The sequence below is a fragment of the Argopecten irradians genome, chromosome 3 (genome assembly GCF_041381155.1).
Source record: "Argopecten irradians isolate NY chromosome 3, Ai_NY, whole genome shotgun sequence".
Classification (NCBI taxonomy): domain Eukaryota; kingdom Metazoa; phylum Mollusca; class Bivalvia; order Pectinida; family Pectinidae; genus Argopecten; species Argopecten irradians.
In genome coordinates this window covers 51,844,501-51,867,729 of record NC_091136.1, presented here as the reverse complement: position 1 = coordinate 51,867,729, position 23,229 = coordinate 51,844,501, and the positions used below count along the sequence as shown (strand labels likewise).

At 34.2% G+C, this 23,229-nt stretch overlaps 1 protein-coding gene and 1 long non-coding RNA gene across 10 annotated transcripts in view; one reads left to right on the top strand and one right to left on the bottom strand.

Moving 5' to 3' along the window:
• Nucleotides 1-2,334: 2,334 nt before the first annotated feature.
• LOC138318981 (SPARC-related modular calcium-binding protein 1-like) overlaps nt 2,335-23,229 on the bottom strand; it is a 66,067-nt gene continuing 45,172 nt past the window's right edge. For 2 of the 9 annotated variants that reach the window (XM_069261844.1, XM_069261853.1), the window contains 12 exons: nt 22,223-22,444; nt 20,905-20,988; nt 19,058-19,150; nt 18,565-18,813; nt 17,995-18,030; nt 15,343-15,423; nt 13,288-13,395; nt 11,607-11,843; nt 11,088-11,199; nt 7,861-7,948; nt 6,857-7,010; nt 2,335-5,975 (listed from right to left, as the gene is read on the bottom strand). In XM_069261844.1, the coding sequence (XP_069117945.1) occupies nt 5,899-5,975; nt 6,857-7,010; nt 7,861-7,948; nt 11,088-11,199; nt 11,607-11,843; nt 13,288-13,395; nt 15,343-15,423; nt 17,995-18,030; nt 18,565-18,813; nt 19,058-19,150; nt 20,905-20,988; nt 22,223-22,444 (1,541 nt within the window). In that variant the 3' untranslated portion in view covers nt 2,335-5,898. The remainder of the gene's footprint in view (nt 5,976-6,856; nt 7,011-7,860; nt 7,949-11,087; nt 11,200-11,606; nt 11,844-13,287; nt 13,396-15,342; nt 15,424-17,994; nt 18,031-18,564; nt 18,814-19,057; nt 19,151-20,904; nt 20,989-22,222; nt 22,445-23,229) is intronic. The other 7 variants (XM_069261846.1, XM_069261845.1, XM_069261850.1 and 4 more) reach the window with 7 other exon arrangements.
• On the top strand, nt 5,015-13,879 carry LOC138318984 (uncharacterized). The gene is made up of 4 exons (XR_011207938.1): nt 5,015-5,154; nt 5,498-5,589; nt 12,951-13,063; nt 13,306-13,879. It is a non-coding gene; the product is annotated as an uncharacterized lncRNA (long non-coding RNA).

Genomic DNA, 23,229 nt, shown 5'->3' with positions numbered 1-23,229 from the left:
TACACATGTGTCTTTCGATATTTATGACATGGCTGGACAGGCTAGTTATGTGATAAACACACATATATATATATATAATACTGTTGTGCCAGGTCCCTGTGAATGTGATAACCCTGGTCAACATGTTATATTTACCTACGGTTCTGTTCGATGTTTAAAGAAAATAATTCTTTTTTACTTGTAATGGATCTTTCTCACATTTCAAATTTAGGTTCATCAAGGACCCTAGTTGTATAGTTGTGAATATTATATTTTGTGGCTGATCGGCAGCGTGAACTTTTCACATTTTGAACTTCTCCAGTTCTATCAATGCGATTTAGTTGAAATTTACCTAAATAATCCTAACATGGTCCCGACAGCTGCCATCTTGAAATGACATTTACAACTTCTTAAGTTCTACCGGCTGAAACCTACCTGAAATGAATTGTTATTTCCGGTTGATCCCAAATCGAAGATGGCCACCATAACACCATATCTAATAAACCAATACAGCTGTTGCCAAGGTAGTCAGATGACCGTTAAAGGGACAATTCACTCAGGCTAATTCTTTTACAAAAGCGTGAAGCAAAATATGGCATAAATGTATTGTCCTTCATTTCTTATGAAACATATAACATAAAAATTGACAAATTCCACGTCATTGTTTAGTATTTTGATTACTATCGTTGAAATATCAAATCGTTGATCAATACGATTAAGCAGGTACAATATGGACGCTGTACCCATACCCAAGCCAAAGTCACACACGTTAAACAAATAAACTACATAACCACTGAGAAGGTGTTAAAATGATTTTTATGCAAGACAATTCACCTAATAAGGTAAACATACTACTCTCAGAGCAATTTGAGCAGTTCTCGACAAAAGTTGCATTACTCTACGAGCAAGGGACTGGGTTCGGCATACAAGAAGTTCGACCACAATGTGTAATGGCGGACAGCGAGCGAGTTTGAACATCTACACACATGTCACAACCATGGGGTTTTCAGGCATATTACAGTAAAACCGACTGATCTAATTTACATTAGAACTGGATTTTTCCCGATATATGTACACATTTTAATGTTCTCTTAGACTGAATTGTCCCTTTAAGGCCCTTGGGTCTCTTGTTGTGCATATTGCATTTTGAGGCCAATTTATCAACAAGATTACAGACAAGCCGTCCTTTTGGATTTTGATAGTTGAAGTTTGTTACCGTTGTTTCTTAGAAAGGACTCAAGTGATATCTTTCCAATTTCATATTTAGGTTCCACTTGGTGCCTTGTTATGCATATTTATTTTGTGACCGATCCTAAAACAAGACGGCCAATAGGCAGAAATCTTGGATTTTGATAATTGAAGTTTGTTATTGCTCTCAGAAAAATGCAGAATTAAATTTTAAACTTTAAATTTTGTATTTAGGTTCCCTATGGTGTGTGTTAAAACTCATCGGATAACAAGATGTCACGTTGGATTTTGACAGATATTATAATTAAGGAATAGAAGAGAAAAGCAGAGAAAAAATCCCTATTTTCTTTGACAGCCATAGATCATTTAATGGTGGGCGCCAATATCCATCTGGGATCTCTTTTTATTCTAAAACATAACTTTTTTTGATACATTGACGAAATATATAAGCTGCTTCAATTATTTCTAAATCACATCGTTAGTCACGACACATACCAACAAGCTACTTCTGAACATCAACTCCACCAGCGCGGTATCGTATATCAAAATATAACCATAACGATATAAAATGTAATGTCTCAAACACAGGGATCTGAGAATTACATACAGATTATATAATTATGCACCCACAAGAGTGCCCTAAGGCCATATTAAGGCGTTTAGGGGTCTAGATAAAAAAAAATCGGTAAAATCCTCCTCTACATAGTACTACATGTACAGGGTGGAACGCTACAAGACTCAAAACTCCTAACTCACCTAGCTTTAGCGGCTAAAAACAAATGTCTAGCCAGAAACATACATATGTTTCTGGTCAAACGCATCTTCATAAAAACGGTTACTATACCGTCGGAAAGAGCGATCATTTTTCTTTCAAAATCACCCTTCACATCTATACAAAGTGCCGTCACTAAGACGAACATTACTCAAAATTGTGTACGGTCGCCGAGTTAAAATTCATAGTGCCATTTCATGTCGTGTGTCTTTGGTATGTGGTTTACGCCATGGTAAATAACGTGGTGTCCCGAAAGTAGCATAAAAATGCAGCGGAGGTATTGCTCATGCATAATGCATGAGAAAATATAACTAAATGTCAATATGAATATTAATATGTAACTAATTCTCAGATTCCTGTGGTCTCAAACGTGACAGATAAGCTAACACGTGATGCAGTAATTATCATGTACTCTTTCAGTTTATTGTCAATTTCTATGAACACTACAGGTGAATTGAACAAGATTTAATTCCATAAAAAAACATCACAACAATACTATAGTCACGTAGATCATAATGGATTTATATAATGAAAGAATGAATTCGGCGAACAGCGACATATTCAATATCAAAATCAATCGTGTTTTGTTCTATACAGGGAAACAATACATTTCATAACTAAATCTTTAAAATACAGGCATGTTCAATTAAATGTATTTATGTCAAACATATATTAATTTGTACTGATTCATCATTATGTCGTTAAAACATGATACGTAAAGACACAATCACATTGTATTTTATCCATATATATAATTCATGTACATGTATTCATTTTGTAATTAAAGTTATAATGAATGAATACTGTACAGTACTTATCATATTGGATCTACAAGATTCTACCAATACTGTGAAATGCAATCATTAAATGTTATATAAATTATTGTGGTTACAATACATGTTTACGAGACTGGCACGCTTCCTCTTCAGGAACACTTTACATAATAAATGCACACGACATAGTTATTTGAACCCTATCTAGTACCTTGTTATTCACACAAGATCTGAAAATTAAATTTCATTTAATGTAAATGAATCTTTTGATCATTAGAAAAGTGTATTACAGATAGTTTGTTTTATTGTTAAATGTGCCTCTAAGACTGCGGTGGGAAAGAAAACAATCTTTTTATAGCCAAGTTGTCTTTAAGCACAAGCCGAGTTGGTCGTTGTACGAAGGTGGTCGCTAACATAGGTTTTTAAAAAGTCCTTACGTTAACTAGACAACTGTATACACGATTCACCAACGCCTGAAATATATCAACATAAATTCTGTCAATTAACTGACACAACCTATGTTTTGACTAATAAATTAACGGCTATATACGAAAAATGAACAACACCAGGGTCCTGTCAATCTGTTTAAAAAAAAAAACTAAAAAAAAAAAAAACAAAAAAAACCCAAGATAACAAAGTAGATCATTAGCTCGTGGGTTTGTGACGACGTTATACAAAAAGTCTTGCTAAAATTTCTTAACCCGTTATAACCTATCACACTGATCGTTTGATTTAGATATTTTGTATTTTAAATTTGATATTTGAATATTATTTTCCCAATTACAATGTACATGTATCTATCAATATTACGTTTTACCGCCCTGCCACAACAATATTTAATGTTTATGGATGACTTTGATTATTTGTTTACTTTTTACCATGTGATGCTGTCGCTCCATTGTGTACATTGCTATTAAGTGGCTAACTGTAGTATGATAAGGAGAAATAAAAAAACCACCTCAAGTGTCAATGATACGTATTTACCAACAAAACCCATACACTCTCAGCTTTAACTTTGCTCTAACACAAGTGTACATAAGAGTATGAGTTAATGATAACTTAAGTTGATATCATGCATTTCACAATTTCAAATATTGTGGAACTCTTTATCGTGTTTCGGAGCTATATCATAGCGCATTGTCTCCGTGTTACTGTCACAATTCATTGTTTTTGTTGATAATTTAATCTTTGACCTTGCAAAATTATTGAAGTGCACATGTTTTCACGCCGAAATAGCAGAATTCAGCGAAGTGAATATTTGTCTATATCACATAACACAGTGTCGTCTCATCGACATCATCTTTCACAGCAGAACAGTAAACATAAAGAGATGCTTGGTAAGTTTAAAAATGCAATGTTGTCTCGGTTTTCAGAAATAAATATCAAACATAAAAAAGATGAAACAGAAAAATCGAATCAGGCTATCAAGCATTTCAAAACAATTAGAGTAATTCTGCCTTTTACTATAACCTTTTTCAGTGTTAACTGATCGCCACTTATCGGAACCCCTATACATTGTAGCATAAAAGTAAAATAAGCACAGCAGTGTCGTTCAAAGACAGGACCGAATGAAATGTCTAGCAAAACTAACTCTGTCCAGCAGTGTCCGGTACCTGCATTTGCATTTTGTATCAGCTAATATGTCATATTAATATAAGCTTTTTACTGAATTGTGTGTTTTGATAGACATTATGACCACTAATAATGCTGAGAACAAAAACGTCAACAGAAAATTTACTCAAATGTTTGGTGATAAAGTTCTAATTTTTATCGAGAAATACAAGATGTTATCTAAAACTTGCAATTCTAATTGATCTCTTTGGTTCATTTTTTATTTAGAGGTCGAATTAAAAAAAAAATGTTTATCTTATTGAGATATAATGGAAATTTATATCACTTTAAAACAGTTTTGGCACTTACAATGAAACTCTTGCCCTTAAGATACACGTATCATAAGTGCTTATTGAACAGTTAAGCATATGCTTTTCCAAAGTCACTATGATAACGATAATTACATAATAAATTCAGTTTAAAATAATACGGGACTCTTTAATGATATACACATACACAAATAAGCGTGCTTTTGAAAAGCTGAAGGGCGGAAGGATACGTGTCAATGTTGCATACATGTATGCACACGTCACTAAGAAGTCCTGCTAGACAATACGATACGTAGTTCATAGTGTACATGGTCAACACAAGGAACACCTATGTTCGTTTATATTTTCCAATTCTCCTTAACAATTCGTTTACAGTTCAGCGTCTCACTAAGCAATGGTTTAACAAGTCCTCACATAATGTACATATATGGCAGTATTTGGTATGGGGTTACTAGAGACTACTAGAACTTATTCATTTGTATCTCAAGTCATCACATTCGTGGAAGTCCTAGCCTTGTGGGCGTGACATCGAAGAAAGAAGTCTGAAGTCCGAAATGTGCGTGTAAGTATTTTGCAGTTTTATCGTATAACTATTGTCCTCGCGTGTATCTGCAGTCCACACGTGTAAATCACGTGAACGATACTAGTGTACGCATCCTTAAACGTCAACGATAAAAATCATAGTCTGTACAGTACATGGACTTCAGTTTGATTGACATCTGCGAACGATTAACAATATCAACTCATCACTAGCAACTGATAAGTTTACACAGTACACGTTACAACACTTTTTCACAGTCAACAGGTTTTAAGTGTAACTAGCACATTAGCACGCACTCCATACCTCAGAAGGTAGTTTTTGTACCATCGCGGAAAACTAACGCGTTCTCGTTTTTTCTTTGTAGCTATCACATTGTTCGGTGAAGACACCATCTTCAGCTTCTTTGCTATAGTCAGCGCCAGCACGCCATCTAACTGCCAACACATCACCACCATTGTAAGCATCCTCGTGCTCGAGGAGATATTGTTTTGTTTATGTAACCAAAGAAAACTTTACTGACCATTGTCAGTATTTAGCTCTGGTAGGACTTCAATTTTGTTAACCAATGTAACTTTCAGGTGTCCTGTTTGGATGTTGTCGACACGAGACATTAGTGTTAGGCTAACTATAGACAGGTGATTACATCCAGTACGACACTTTAGTCTGGCCATAACCAATGTCCACCGGTTTGTTAAGGACTACACACTGCCACTCACTAACATTATCTAGCTATCGACATTGGAGACACATGTCAAACGTGGTTTGCTAACTCGGCTTCAAGTAATGGCTGAAAGGGTTGGGACCTGTCCTATTCGGATTCTGTGGTAGGAAACTGGTATTATCTGAAACACAAAACACAGGCATGTTTAGTTCTTAGACGAGTTACAATGACAATGGAGCGATATATGCATGTTACATTCAAAAAGCATTAGCGGAAGCACAACAACCAGTTTCAACTCAATAGAACAAAATCACAACAGTTACCATGGTTACTAAGGTTAATGTCCTAGGTAAATCCAGTGATATCTTGTATGCACACGAATCACTTCTCTAATGCAGTTGACCTTAAGTGAATTAATCAAATGTTCATATGGATCATGTCTTATAGTGAGTGACACCTAATCTGTTCAGCGACTTGTAATTCAACAAAAATGTGAAAAAATAAACGTTTCAGCAGAAACATCAAACTAATTTGGATAATATTTCTTGCACTGAATAATCACGCCATTATGCACAAGCAAAACAAAAATCATCCATTTTTTGCCTAGGATTGCAAATGGTGGTTATAAAATAACAATAATAATTTTTATATTTTCAAGGCTATTGTTAAACGTATGAGCTTGCATGTTTTTTACATTTACAGTTTTGCCCTAAATACAGCGGTTGGGCTATTTTTTCTCAAAATAGTTTTTTTCCGTGTTCAAACCGTGCAAGAAGATTATTTCCTAGATGTCATATTTGCAGGAACATGTATTATAAAATGGCCGATATATGTGTTCCAAGGTCATAATTCAGTGAGCATTGATGTTTTAAAAGTCTGACGCTCCAACATTGTATCAATTCTTGTATACGTGTACGTTCAAGTACTTCGAGACCTGTTGTATACACAAAATTGGTCATCAAAACGCCATTGATTTCTAGCTAAACATAAAACGAGGACAGCGTTCGATCGGTCGCAGTGGTAAAATTCCCTAGTAGTATAGTATATCTAAGTTATACTCACTTTTTAAACCCATACAATCTATCCATTCCTCATTAGTGATCTTTCTGTTACTGTCGGCATCACAATAACGAATGAAGTTCCGGCTACACTTCCTCGTGTCTTTTCGTTTGGGTATTTCCTGTCTAAACTGTTTCAACTCCTTGCGTTCTAGCATCTGTGATAAAAAACATGGGTAATTATTTCTATTCTTTGATATATGATATAACCTTCATAATCAATGGATTCAACAATACATCATCCAACTGCATTTTTACTGTTAGCATAGGCTGTGATAAAACAGAAGAGGTAAATAAGATATCGTCTTCTGACGAGAGAACTTAACAGAAAAAGAGAATTTAGAATAATGAAGAAACTGATATCTTAAGTGTTGTTTCCAAAAAAAGCAATGAAAGAATTCATGTGTAATCGACAATGGAGGAACAGACGCGGTTATCGCCCTTCGACTAATATTTCAGAAAGAAAACATTGGAAGATAAAGAAATGTCACATTCGAGGAGACGCATTAGACCTATTGCAGTGAGTTAACGAATTTAGTCTTCGAATATGGGCTTTATATGTTATTAAAGGGGCTTAAAATCCTCATAACGGTATATTGAAGTTTATTGATATGTATATTTTTAGTTCATTGAAAGGGTAATCAGTAACCCAATGGAGGACTATGATGTTTCTTGCAGCGCTTACAACCGTTAATCAAATTGTTGATTTCTTCTTATTTTGTGAATATCCGACTGTGTCAATCCTCCGTAGGTGACTCCACGTACTAGATACTGTACATTAGGAGCCAGGGATCCTTAATGACAATATACACAATGTAAGCATTGCTGAAAACCCTTAGGATAAGTTAACCAAATGAAGTCTTGTCGAAACGTTGTTATCGATATTGGTACACAGTCATAACATATTCATTTCATAGATACAAGATCTAAGATGAATTTTCAAATATACTTTAACGTGAAACTAGATAACAGCCAATAGTTTTATATCTAGATGCTTTCTCAACTTACATTATTTGTGTTTATGTCTAAAAATTTGAATTTCCATCTAGCTGCCTTTTCTTGCACAGATAGTTCCGGGTTGTATTCTGGCCTTTTGCTGAAAATATAAAACGTTAGTGGTGAACATATGGAATACCTAATTGTGACCGTCAGTACTTTTATTACAAATACGATGGCCTTATTCTTTGACAAAAAAAAAAAAAAAAAAAAAAAAAAAACATAATTTCAATCCTCAAAAATGTTACATAACCGTATGAACATGCAACAGTACCGGAATCCATGTTCAATAAATCGCAAGTAATCACGAGATGAAGCTAAATAATTACATTTATATTCAATATTATAGCGAAATGTTCCTGAAGTATACCTTAAACGTACAACTAGATGTTATAACAATATTTATCCAAAGCTCTATACATTCAATAAGTGTGTATTTTACAAATATTTTACAAAATTTATTGAAAAAGCACATTGGAATTGAGCCCATTATATGGACTATTTTCCTCATTTCCCTTGAATTTAAATTTTATATACTTTATTAGCCGGCTGTTTGAGATGTTGTTTTGAACTGTTGGAGAGGCAGTATCGTGACGGCTGTATTATCGGATTGTGTACACGTGTTGAGAGATAAGAAAGGCGTTTATCTAGTTAGAAAGACAGATACAACTCTCGGACTCCCCATGCAGGTGTCGCCCTCTCGACTAAATGTTGCAAAAGCACGCTCACCTGACCACTCAAGTGCGTCGAATAGGATGTGGAAGTACTCACAGTGTAGTAATTACCTTGTATATGTACTTGGTGCTGATATGTAAACGGGCCTATTTATTCAGAGAAAAACTTTCATCACCTTAGATATAGGTTTTCAAACACATTTTTCATCCCACTCAACCGCAATTATATTCCGAGAAAACTATCATCTATTGACTGTCATTGAATTAGCAGAAACCCCATAACAATGCAAAAAATAGATGATCCATCAAACAACTACAACACAGTGCAGCGATTGTCTAACGAAATGTCGAGATGGAGATAAACCTTGTTAATTAAGTAGCATTCTAAAGAAAGTACTTTGAACCCTTCCATACTGAAGTTTGATTGGTTATATACATACACAATTCATAACAGTGAGTAAATGGGCCAATGTTTCTCGTGTAAATGACACGAATATTTGCAATCAGACAATATTTGATTTCTAAGTTAGGTTATATATTTGTTTAATACCTAGGTGCCGCATGGAATAGCACCTGGTCTGAGATTACTACCTTCTCACACCTGTTCCAGGGAACCTTCAAATCCAATAGCTTTTATACATACAATAGCGCGAGTAAATCACAACATTCGCATACCAAGAACCAACTGACAATATCGTGTTACCTTCAATCTTTATAGCCGGACCCAACACCTGTGTAAACTAAGCATTCCTCCCTTTATACTAACACCTGCGAAAACGACAGCCAGAACTGCGAGCTTCGTACCAAGTGTACACGCGAAGGGAAATGAATATCCAACCCCCGACAGAAAATGTAAATATATATTTCTTATGCCTACTTACATGACGAGATTTCTGTAAGACAAAAATAATTTAAAACGAATTAATAAAGCGCAAATAGTTCATTCTCTCGAGGTGCCTGGCTACTGTAGAAACGTGTTGTTTCGTACCTAGTTAACTACGTGGTGGGTTAAATACAATCTAAAATTGAGTTCTATGATAAATTGAAATCATTCATGCCACCGTGAACAATAGAATCTGCGACTTCGTGATATCAGTCAGGTAGTTTAGGATTAGTGATAACTAGAGAGCGGGATCAACTATTGTCAGAAATCGTGTCCACCTCTTTACTGGCTCTGTAGATAGAATGTCAAATCCAGTTGACATGATCCTCTCCTGCACCCGACTACCATTTATACTTAAATGATTGCACATCAGCAGGCACACCGTGTACAATATATGACTAGTCAGACAAGAAGGGACCGGGATAAACCTGATTGAAAGTTCATAAAGTTCAGTAGAGATCATTGACTTTACTGGTAAAATCAAATGAAACTGAATATCAGAATGTAAAAAGGTTTGGGTTAGATAGCTCTCTTTCCTAGAAGAAAATGGCTGAACTTTTTTGGTCGACATACTGATCAGGTTTATGGATGATTTTATGATATAAGGACTTGGGAATTTAACTAGCAACTATCTAAGATTATTTATTAATATAGAGTTTAGCTTTGAACATATCCAAAATTAAAATGAATGAATGGAAATATAATGTAGATAGGTTTTAACTCCTCTCCCCTCGTTTCACCGTCTGTGAAAAAGGAATGTACTCTCGATAGCACCAATAAATATATATCGAGATGAAACAACAATTTATTATAACGTGCTATATGTTTGGAGATGATAAGCTCTCACGAACAGATTGATATGTATTCTTAAGGGACATGAGTCTTCCAACATATTTAGAGAAATATGGGAAATATGTTCTTCGGAATAATATTATAGCGTCTTTTGCTTCGTCGCCGACAATTATTCTGGCGGGGCTCACAACACAAATCTAGGTTACGACGATGCGCACTATATACAGCGACGCCTATCATACCATTTAAGGTCATTACGATGCCCAGCATACAGATCTATGTCACAGTCACACTCGTCACACCAATCTAGGTCACAGCGACACCCACCATACATATCCTGGCCATGACGATATCCATTATACGAACGTTTGTTACAAAGATCCCAATTATTCAAATCTAGGTCACAACGATATTCATCATGTCACAGCAACATATACATGCACCATACAAAAGTAGGTCATGATGATACCAATCAAACAACTCTATGTCACAGTGACGCCAAACATTCAAATCTAGGTCACACCGACGTCCATCATACAAATCTAGGTCATACTGACACCCACCATACAAATCGAGGTATGGAAACATCTACACTATAAAAATCTAGGTAAATATGACAAATACCATATTAATCTAGCCCGAAACTTGCTAAATTATAGTCAAGAATAAGAAACATATTTGGAACAACAGCAACTATAATTACAAATAGATATGTACGTATTAATATTTAAGCGCATCAAAACTTGCATAAGGAAGTTGTATAATATCTGTTTTGTCAACCTGGCACAGAAAAAGAGAAATCCAAGGTAGATAATTAGAGATTTGATAAAATACATTAATTATCGTATTTTCTCATGACTAGAAAACATGCATTCAGTGTATGAACTTACGCCGGGTCGGTACCATTATACACATAAATGTCCATTTCCAGTGCCAGTTTCTCTAAAAGGAAGCTGAGAAACCTTCTCTTCTTAGACAGTGGACAGCCTGTGAATATATGAACTGTGGTTTCTTAAATGAATTCCAAGGATATCAAATTGCAATATAATCACGTTATAAATATATGTCCAGCTAAAACATGTACAGCATATGCTGTCTGCTCCTAAAATATGTCAAAACTTTCCCATTCTAGCAGACAGCTGACACCATGCAATAAATGCTTTATTACACTGAAATGTATTTAAGAAATTAATAAGTAAGGAATTTCCACCTTTGACAATATTTTGAAACAGTAAAGATTTTTTTCATTTGAGTCAGATTGCAATCACCTGTTCATGAATCGCCATTTCCTTGCTGTATCTAAACATCGTTCAAACAATCGACAAGCCATTAACTGATTTTAATCATATAATAACATTTTAATCATAAATATTTTTATTTAAAGATATGAACAAGATATATTTAATTACCTTTCATTTCTCTCTCGGAGTTCATATCACAGTCTGGTTGTATCTTATGAGTAGATGTTCCAGGTATAGGGGATCCAGTGTTCTCGTCAACACACCAGCAGAACTGGGACGACTTGTGGCACTGAGCTCGACTCCACTTCCCTTCGTCTGTACAGGCGGGGATGAATGTTCCTCCATCCGGATCTTGTTCGTGTTGTCGCGCAGCCGCAGCCTGTTCGTCAACACAACTACGGGTTTCTGGAAAGGGAACATTATACCATAAACCAATGTTGCATCAAGTAGCTCAACACATCGTCAATAATTATGGAAAAGAATTTGATCAGATGTCGATGAAAAAGCAAAACTTTTGAAAATGATTTTAAATGAAGCGAAGCAAGTTGAATGTGATTGCCTTTGGAATGATTGTTGGAAAAACTCTTTCAGAAAGCCCTTCACCTTTCTAAGTTTGTCACTGGCATTTCCACACACTGAGACGGAAGCAACATCAAGCAAAACTATTGTGATTCCACAAGGATCTAAAATATCACCAGGATTATTGGAATATTATTTTTTTAATTGCAGAATAAACATAATAATACCGGACATTGTAAAAGTGTAATAGAAAAATATTTATGATACAGTTACGGATTTTGAAATAGAATTTTGATTATCAGTACCAAGTTCACAAGTTTCAAAATGTACTAATTACTTCTGAACTTTGTTGAAATAGCAATGCAAAGCCGCAATGGAGCTTTGAAAATAAAAGCTCAATCAATCTTTAAAGGTGCTCCACCGCCGACAGAGCATAAATGATATTCATCACTTGAACAATAATTGGTGTTTAATCGTGTATATATTTGTCTAATTAACACAAAAAAAAATAATATAAAAAAATATTTTGCATTTGATGCAAGCGCAATCAATACTTCATTCCATATAGAATATAGTGCCACGGATTTTTTTCGGGATGCAATTAATTATATTTTTTGTAATTTTATCTTGAAGTAAAATTAGAAGCTCAAACTTTCCAATCGCGTTAATGGTGTAAAGTAAGTAACTTTTGTAACTGAAGAAAAATACTAAATCGTCTGCTCCTGTTTTTGATAGTGAAAAAATACCATTTGTCAGCGGTGGAGCATCTTTAACAAAGTGTAACATTGCATGGCTCCATATTTTCCAATGAAATCTGCCAGAATACAGAGCATTGTGATTTACTTTTCACACAATTTCATGTAAATCTCAAAGTTATATTTGTTATCACGACAAAGCATGTTATAAAATTTATTATAACACACAAATAAAGCAGAATTATTATGATTATATTGACACTTTGGTACCATCACAAAAATCCGTTTTATTTTTCAGAAAATAGGTCAAATAATGAAAATAATGAATTCTTGGTGATATTGAGTCCAAATGATTTTGATGATGAGGCTCTGACCGAGGTGACGCCCACTATTACCTGATGGCCATAATAGGTAAACGACAACACATATAAACAAATATTAAAGGTTCAGTGATTGTCCTTAATTTATATTTTATCATATATAAATAATTACAATATTCCTATTTAAAATTTACAAGTTTGTCAAGCATAATATTACTTTTGCATTAATATTTTTTTCATTTTCATGAAAATATTCTAATTAAGCTTCCGTATCCAGATTTGGATATGCTACAAATAGCAATGATGAAATCTTACTGTCTTCCTTGTCACTAGGTGGCGCTGGGGTATTGGTACGACGGGGATTAAGCCCTGATGATGACCACCGGTTAGGTCGCGGAGGAAAGTCTACTAATATTTCAGGCGCTGTACAATACAAGAGGGAAAATGGACTGGATAAATATAAAACCTTAGTGGAGCGTCATAGAAACGTCATAGCGACTAGTTATCCTCACTACATCTACTACTGAGCAGGTGTTAAACACACAAACACACGTGAATGAGGAGATGATAGAACATATATGTGATGATAGTGTCAAACCGACTTACTTAGCACAAGACTCACGCAACTTGATATGTCAGTCAGTAATGTGCACATTGCCAGGGTATATTGACAATTTAGATCCAATGCTTGAGAAACATGTTTTTATGTCGCAGTCTTTTTCAAAAGTTCAATCCCACAATTACAATTAAACTATCACATGTTGCAAAGATACTTAGTTGCGTGAGCCATGGCAAATACAATTGAAAAAAGACGACTATGAATTACTAATATCTGGTGATATACCAAAGGATCTTGCATATTATCAAACATATTTAAAAAATACAATACTGCAATTATCATATAGAACGTGTATGCATATATATTATTTTTTTTCCATTTTCTTGAACACCAGTCATCATTCATTACTATTTCCATTGAATATTGAACAATACCTTTGTTGCTGTGTTGGAAACTCTTTCATTCGGTGCGTCCAAAGACCGAACAAAACTTTTATCAAAATCGTACATAATAACCCGAATAATAAATACCTTGATCGAACGAACATATACGATGTAAGGTTTTTGTAAATGATGATGTCGATAATGAATTTTCATATGAAATGCTAATGGTATTTTATACGAATTTGAGCACGAGACATTACATCACAAGAAGTAGTAGGATAATGATAGTTCTGAATGTCCGTTGCATTGTTTTACATCGAAAAAAATATACCCTCTTTGCAAAAGGATTGTGGTGTTTAAAGTCACAAAACTTAAAAACTTTTAAACATATTTTCCCAACAAATTTTCTGTGTGAAATACCGCAAATTTCCAAGTCAACCTAAAAAATTGTATTTTAGATGTACTTAAGTATTTCAAATTTTGGTTAAGTAAACGGTTCTTTTCCACCCTTTCACTATATAGTATATCATAAACCCATTTTCCTAAAACAATGTCTTAACACGAATCTGCAAGTGAAACAAACGTTTTCAAACAATGAAATTAATCTCTAGACATTCAATATATTTACCACTAGTAACCAAGGAATGATATAACAATAATGATTTCGCAATAACAAATTAGAATGATTCAACATTTGGACAAAAAGTAGACTCTAGTAGAGTAGAACCAGGGGTTCCAGAAATGCTACCTACATTACTGAAGATACCCAATGAAATTAATCTCTCTAGACATTCAATATAATTACCGCTTCATCCAACAGACCCATGGTAAATAATTTATATATATGTTTAATGGTTAGGACTATTGTATCGATATGAAATAGTTTTGACGTTTCATCCATTGTTAACAACAAGGAGTTTCACAAATGTCAAGGTTCTTTTTCCAAACTCCAATATGGGGACAAAGTTATAGGTAACAGTTTCTAACACTATTATTCTTCTCTCGTAGTAACCAAGGAATAATATAACAACAATGATATCACAGTAACAAATTAGAATAATTAAACATTTGGACAAAGGTAGACTCAGAATAGAACCAGATGATCCCGAAATGCTATCTACATTACTGAATATACCCAACACAGTTCTAATTCGACTTAAATCACAATCTTAAACGAGAATGCAATTGCAATAACGGACCCACAAGCCATTTTAAGAGGTTTTGAACTGGACACCATAAATATAATTAATAACATATTCACATTACCACATTTTACTACATCGGAATCGTAAAATCTATTTTTCTATATAAATGGTGACAGCTAATTATAAATATACTGAACAATTCTATAAAAAGTGTAGTGTATACAATTTGACCTATATGGTGCAGAATAAAGTGAGTTGTAAAAAATGAAAAAGTGATATATACCTTCGACGATAGGTGGCTCTGGTGTCATCTGATGTGACTGATCTTCTCCTGAGTGCAGTGATAGAAACACACGAAAAGAAACTATTATGAACTGGGTGTAAATACCCTGTTCCTATTGCTAGGGTTGTATTGCACTTGACCCGGTCTGCGGCCTGTTAGTGTTAGTAGAGTCCAGACGGACAGGAGGAGAGACGATTCGGGTCAGATTCTCACACACATTTACACCGCTATCGTACCGACTAACATCCACAGACACAAGTTTCGCTATCACCTCTTCCTCTCTCAGACACAACCGATTCAGATCTTTCTACTATTTCAGTCTCCGTTCACCCGCCGCAATTCATTCACAGAATCACCATCATTTTGAAGTTTCATTCACTTTCGTACCTCTTTCACACTCACAAATATTTGCCACCTTTCTCGTCCCTCCAAAAAGAAGAAAAGATGAAAGCAGAATATGGTCCCATAATACTGTTTAAATGTGTCATTAGCATATCTTCCGAATGAATGTGCACATTGTTTGCATTTAATTCTTATCAATATGTCGAATATTTTTTCTCCAAAAATATGGCTTTTTATTTACTTTTCATTACAAAGGCAAATCAATGGCAAGGTATAACAATAAGCACATTCTTAGATGTTTTAGTCTAATATCACTTGATTTTGATACCAAATTATTTTTGAAGTATATAACAAGACATGTCTTATACAACCAGCTATTCAAATTTTGAATTTGGAAGAAATAATTCTGGGACTTTAGTGAAGAAAATTGCAAAAGCGTTACAAGCCGGAGGAAGTGCAACCGCAAACCAAGCGATCGGAACTCTATACATGATGTGCAAATCGCAAATCTCGTTAAAATTGCAGTCTAGCAGATGTTTAGCTTAAACAGGTCTTGATAGGTGTCAAAAAATTCAATTATATATATTTTTGAAATGCGTTATCTTTCTGATGACGTCAGATTGAATGTATGTTTGTTCTGATTACACAATTTTATTTACCATCTGCTAAACGACATTATGATTGTGTTTTGTTCCTTTTTAATTTTATTATATTCAAACTTTGCTTAGGCAAGTAACACGCTGAAGGAAAATGTTAACAGCGGAAAAAGAAATAAATACTTAGAGATTAAAGATGTAATGTATTTGATCAACACTAACAACATCACACATCATTCCGCTGAAACATCATTTTCTGTGTATATATATTGTGCATATCATATAATATTTACCTCAAAATAATAAAATGAGAAAAAAATAATCTAACATAAAGTAATAGGGAAGAGGAAAAGCACAACATACAACAAGAAAACAATACTAAAGCGCAATGATATGCGGAGGTGCTGATTAAAATAATTACGCTTACAGAAACACGCATCTCTTTATTTAGTCAAACAATGGGAAGCAACATCTTTTCAAATAATTAACAACAATAATATAACACGTGGACGGCGGATATATTTCCAAATAGTTTGATAAACATGATATATATTTTTGATGTTTGGTTATTATATATTGAATAGATGTTATGATTTCCATTGTAGACTTTTGACACACGTATTTCTATTTATGAGTCTGATCCAGTCCATGTGCGAGGTCAATATTAACCGTAACCCAGTATCTATTATACATGTGTAGATAGCACAAGTGCAATGAGCAAGTGGGCAACTATGATTGGCGATATATGATAATGAAACGGCTATGATAATAATAGTAATAGTTTGGTTTCTCATACAGAAAATTCCAAATTAATATCATAAAAATATGTTAGGTAAAGTTAACAATCTTACTCTCACGGAAAGCTGTAAAAATAGATCGAAAATCACTCTTTAATTGTATTTTAAAGGCTAGATACTATTGAATTAATTCGATAAGAGACTGAGCTATAAATTGGTGGTTTCGAAATGTCAAAATTTCCATCATTGTTCCAGAAAATATTAAAAAAGAGAAAAAAATAACGTACATATAAAAAGTGAACCTGACGGATTACGTATCTAAATCGAGCTTGTAAAAAGACATTTATATAACATCACTTTTTGTTGAAAATGATAATTAAATTGCATCACATTAAAATAAAGCGGCAGTATTATAACCATCTGTATATATTCTTGATAAACATGGTACTATAAGGGACACAGGGGTAGTTGCAAGCACGGCTTCATCTAGCATGGGTAAAAAGATAAGCGACAGCATAGGTCATATATAACGTTAAGTCTGCACATTCGAATCTGCTAACACAGTTAACCTACAATTAATTTATGTAATTTTCTTATATACTGTACAAATAGTCAATTTCTTTTATCTCATAATAATTGTTTTGTCTTCATGATAATGTCAGTAGATTAAAAACCCGTCCATCATTTATCTATTCATTTATACAAGCAAGCCGATTGTTGAAGGATAATAGTGGTTTTACATCTGATTGGCTCGTGTACTACAGAAAGCTGATTGGTTAAGGATATTCACTTGAAGCTGATTGGTTCATGTCCTAAAGTAGAAAGCTGATTGGTTTAGGAAAGTAAAGGCATTCCAAGCTAATTGGTTCACATCGTAACATAGAAAGCTGATTGGTTTCAGACAGTAGAGACATTCGAAGCTGATTGGTTGTTCGTCATAACTGATAAAGCTGATTGGTTGACAAAGAAGAACTTACTGGTGTCTCCGTGTTTCGCCGTGACACTTTGGTTACCTACGCAAGAGGAATGTATATATATGGGACAAACCCCAGATACATATAAATATACTGATTAATGGTTATATTGTTTAAACAAGTCTAGCTGCTAACTAAATGTTTTCATAGCATAATTCTTCAGAAATAATGATAACTAATAACTATGAATCAAAGTTTTAAAAAGCAAGTCCGAAGACATCTAGCTGTGTCAGATGATATGTTAATTGTTGTGACGTGAAGCTTCCAACGAGTTGATATCAAAGCTTAATGATGTGAGGGTCTTATCAGCTGGTTTAAAGGCAGAATGTTTATGGACTGGATAAGACTTTGGAATGTGGATTTTAACATATGTTGGACGATTTCATTGTCAGAGAGTCCAACATAAATTAAAATACACGAGCTGAAAACAAACACAATTGTTGAAAATAAAAAAAACAAAATGTATCATCTAATAATTATACTTCAATAGTGAATATTTTTGATCATTTTGCATTTTCAAATTATTTCTCAACAGTTGTCCAGTGTAACATTATCTTTAAACATATCACTTACTTTTTATATCCACACCAAGACATTTGATCCATTCCCGTCGCTCTATTCTTTTATTTTGGTCAAGATCACAGTATTTTGCAAAGTTTCTTGCACATGCACGAGGTTTAATAACTTTTTTAACCATTCGTTTCAGGGATCTTACTTCCCGTCGTCTGAGTTTGTTGTCATTGTTTTTATCCAGTTGAGAGAACTTCCAATCTACAACTCGTTTTTCCGTTGAACTAATCAAGGGATTTCCCGGTAAATTTCCTACGAGAAAAGAAACAAGAATTAAATTCCAATATCTACATATTACTATAACTCAAATGCACATGTACTTGACTAAATATATAGACAATGTGTAACGTTTTAGCATAGATTTTGTCGCTATCTTTTTTATGCAGCAAAGCTGAGATATGAATTTACCTCTACAAACTCTACCGATCATAAGTTAACTCCACAAAATAACTACAAAAGCTGCATGGAAGCATGTATCATAAATAAGTGTCCTTACCTGGTTGTCCTAAAGTTTCAAAACGTTGATATTCCTGGGTAAAGGCAGCGACTAAGTTCTGGTTAAATTGAATCCTGTCAGTAGACTTACAGGCTGCAAAGCATTTTTTATCATTTTTATTTATCTATAGCACAATGACAATTGATTTCATCCTCAGTGTATTTCAATGATTAATTATAGTGTTTAATTAAAGCTTCAAAGTGTTTCAACATATTGATCTAACAATAATTAATTCTCTAAAATATAAGCACTGAGACTAATGCTGTAGAAACAAGGAGAGACCCAGATTTACAGAAATAGATGATCAGACAATACATTTTATATATGCTATGGATGTAAGTATGTGTCTCTACACCACACTTAACGACAAAGATAAATGAAATTATCTAGAAGTTAATATGTCTGAAGCCAATGCCTTAAAGGGCGCAGCCAGATGTTTCAGTAAACATTAATTATGCACTGTTAAAAAGTTCAATTTATGGAAAAACGGACCCGATTTTTCTGTTTTATCTTTTATTCATATATTCACACTCTATTCTTGTCGCAAAACCTACATTTGAGAAGGAAATCCACATAAGAGAAGGAAGAAATTTTTATTTCCGTAACAGATATTCCGTTTTTGGTCAGCTGGTTATATTGAAATGTGGTCTATCACTTGAACGCTTGCAAATAAAGAGCAATAGCACTGAGCTTCTGTCGAATGGAGATTTCATTCGTCGGATCATAAAAGCGTTTGAACTGCTTGATTACACAATGAGCTGACTTCAAAGCATCACATTCACGCTGATGGGATTTTTTGTGCAGTGGGTAAAAAATGGCGGCCGCAAACTGAAGCTGTCAGTGTGTAGGATTGAATTTTGAAGATTGAGTTTTTCTTATACTTTCATGTATGTGTTACCTTAAAAGTGCTTCGCACTTCGTGCCCTTATAAAAATACATCTTTGCCAAAAACCATGATATTTTGTTCTTCACTTTTCTGATCTAACGTACAACAATATAGTTGAATTGTATTGCTGATATCTATTGTAGTGTATGACATATCAAAACTCCACGAGATGTTAGAAACGGAAAGGTAAACTTCTTTTACGTTTACCTGCACCTTGTTACAGGTGTTGAGGCGGATTAGGTTACACCTTACTGACAAGATTGTGAAAAACATCTACTCAAACGGAAGTGTGTCTTGTATACCATGTGTAATACTACACAAACCCAGACCTCTCAACTGAAAGGTGGGTTATGTAGTGCTATAGTACATCAGTGCTATCACCATTCAGCACCTACAATGTAACATACAATAGTCCTAAATCTCCGTAAAAGTCTGTATGTACGTGACGTCACTGATTGTCATTACACGGAGGCTACGTAACATTGATACGAATCGTATTAAATTATTCGTTTTAAATCAATATATTCTATAGCTACAAATGCTGAAATGCTCTTTCTCTCGTGTAGATATTCCTATATTCTCTGTAAGTCCGAGAGACGGTTTTGTAGAGCCGTACAGAGATGACCAGGTCGGCACGTGTCTTCCTGTCAGGACAAAGGTGCAACACTGGTGCATCACTATAAAACATTTATGTAAAGTGTGTTCGTAGTTATTCGGCTATATTTCGTTTATCCCCTATACCAAACGGTGTCTACTGTAATCGACATTTGATAATACGTTGTACTTTTAGATCCTTTCCAATTTAACCGGTTCAGGACGGTTTTGTGCGAGCAAAGTCGCAACATTTAGGTCGTTGGCCATTGCAAAAGTCTGCTCTTTTTAATAGAATTAGCAAAGGAATAACTATAATTGATCAGTTTCTTCAAGGTGAATACTAACTAGACATTTTTGTCCCTCTTACCTCTTTTCTTCCGCCGTGTTGATATCCGTCTTCTATCCGTTCGTCGTTTGTGTTTCTCTGCTTTCTGTGGTCGCCTTCTCTTTCCTATTTAACAGTGATTTTTAAATCAAACAATGGTATTACATTAAGAACCTGATGGCGTATCTATAAAACATATATATTTATTACCTAAAAATCTCATTATTTATATAAAATGAAAAAGTAAAATAAGAAGTTTAGAAAATAAGTCTGTGATAAAAAAACAAACATAACATTTATGTTTTACATAAATTAGCGTTAATCTACAAGGCATAGTACTAATGAAATATTTTCTTTCAATAAATTCCATTTTATTTTGTAAAATGTGATGGAGCCTAGCCAGCATTTAGCACACACCATGAAAAGGCTATTATTAGTTGTGTATCGGTAATTGATTCATTTCTGATGTGTTATCACATCCTTTCTGATAGATGAGGTAATATATTATGGATCTGACATCTGTTATATCCACAGTGTATACCATAGTGCATCCCAATCATTTACTAAATACATGGGTATCTTTTTAGCCGGCAGCATGTGTATAAACATATAAAACCAACATTAAAAACACATTTGTAAGTGGTTTCGAACCAATATCAATATTCTTACCCATCAGGAAGCTCGTCTGGACCGATAAGATAGAAATCACTCTGCGTGTTTGGAATTATATCGAAACTGTAGGTAAATCGTCTAGCGTTTTATCGTTTGAGAGGCTGAACATCATCATTTAGCTGTTTGTTAGCTAGTTGTTTAAGGGTTTTGAGATACACTGTGCGTTTTAGCTTCCATCATAATTTGTTAGGTACAAAGGGAACAACGTTCTGCAGTTTATATACTTGTATGAAATTACCGTTATTTTTGCATTAAACAAGTTTCAGTATAATATGGAAAACCAGAAATAAATGAACTTATTATTCTACAAAATAAATATAAAATGAAAACAGGCAATATGTTATGTCTCCTAATTTTTATATCATTTTAACATGATCTTGTTTTGATTTATTTTGTTTTAATTACCTACCAACAGAAGGAGGTATGGATATGAACATCAGAGCAAACAGAGACCAGGGTCATGTAAGGATACGCAAGGTTTCGGAGGCGAAATTTCGAAAATCAGGGTTACATAAGGACGGATGAAGGAAAGCCGGAGTAACCTGAGATAATCCAGTGACATTCATGTCAGTAACTGACAAATACCCTACGTATTTTCTTACTCAAAGAAATATGGTTATGGGTACAATATCGTATCATCTAAAAAATATTTGAAAAAAAATAACCATGTTTTCATTTTCTGACTTACGTTTACATGGTGCACTTTTGCCACTTATTGATGTCCCCGCTATGGGCTTGCCGTCGTTTGTTACGCACCAACAATACCCTGTAGCGGCATGGCACTGTACCTCGGTGAAAGAACCGTCCTGTTTACATTCTGGGATAAATATACCAAGTGTTGGTTTCCTCGCTATTGCTTGAGCCTCCTCTCTCTCTTGCATACATTTGGTTTTTGGTAACGCTGATAAGGCTGAAACGGTAATTAGCAATATCAGTAAATTATATATAGATATATAATTTTTTCTTTGTTTTCATACCAAATCTGGCTTTCTGGCCAAAACTGTTTATGCATACCACTATGAAAAAAATCTGAGTATGGCGCGAAACTCCATCATGACGTCACAATAAAGACAATGACTTTGTGTATTGATTCAGAAAAATAATCCCTCGAAAAATCACTAGAATGATACATTTAAATACACTGTGTTTTATCAAATAGATTATAAAATCAATTATAAGCATTTATATCACTATTTTTAATGTTATCGGGGTATGAAAAACAATTTGAGAAATAGTGATATCAATGCATATTTGTTTTATTGACTATATCAATTTTGCTATGAATTTGTAATACGTTTTAGTGCTTTGGAAAATGCATGACAACAGACACCTATGCATAATATGGAATATATGAATCGTAAAGTAACATTAATATTTTAAGCTTTTAAATCACGCGGATCCCAATTTCTCGAAAAAAATACAGGCTTTCGACAAAACTTATGTGGCATCCTTATGAATTCCATTTTGTTAAATTACTGGATAGATCTCAGAGTTTGTGACGAGAAATCGAGACAGGTGGTTGTAGACCTTGTTGCCATGGGTAGTGCAGAATTGTTGAATACGATACTTATAACTTATTAAGATCGGTGGGGGTAGCTTTAGCATACAAATGCTTACCTTTGCATAGTAAATAATTTGGTATTTTACTGCAATAACGATAATTATCGCTATGATATGTAAATCTCTACAAGCTGA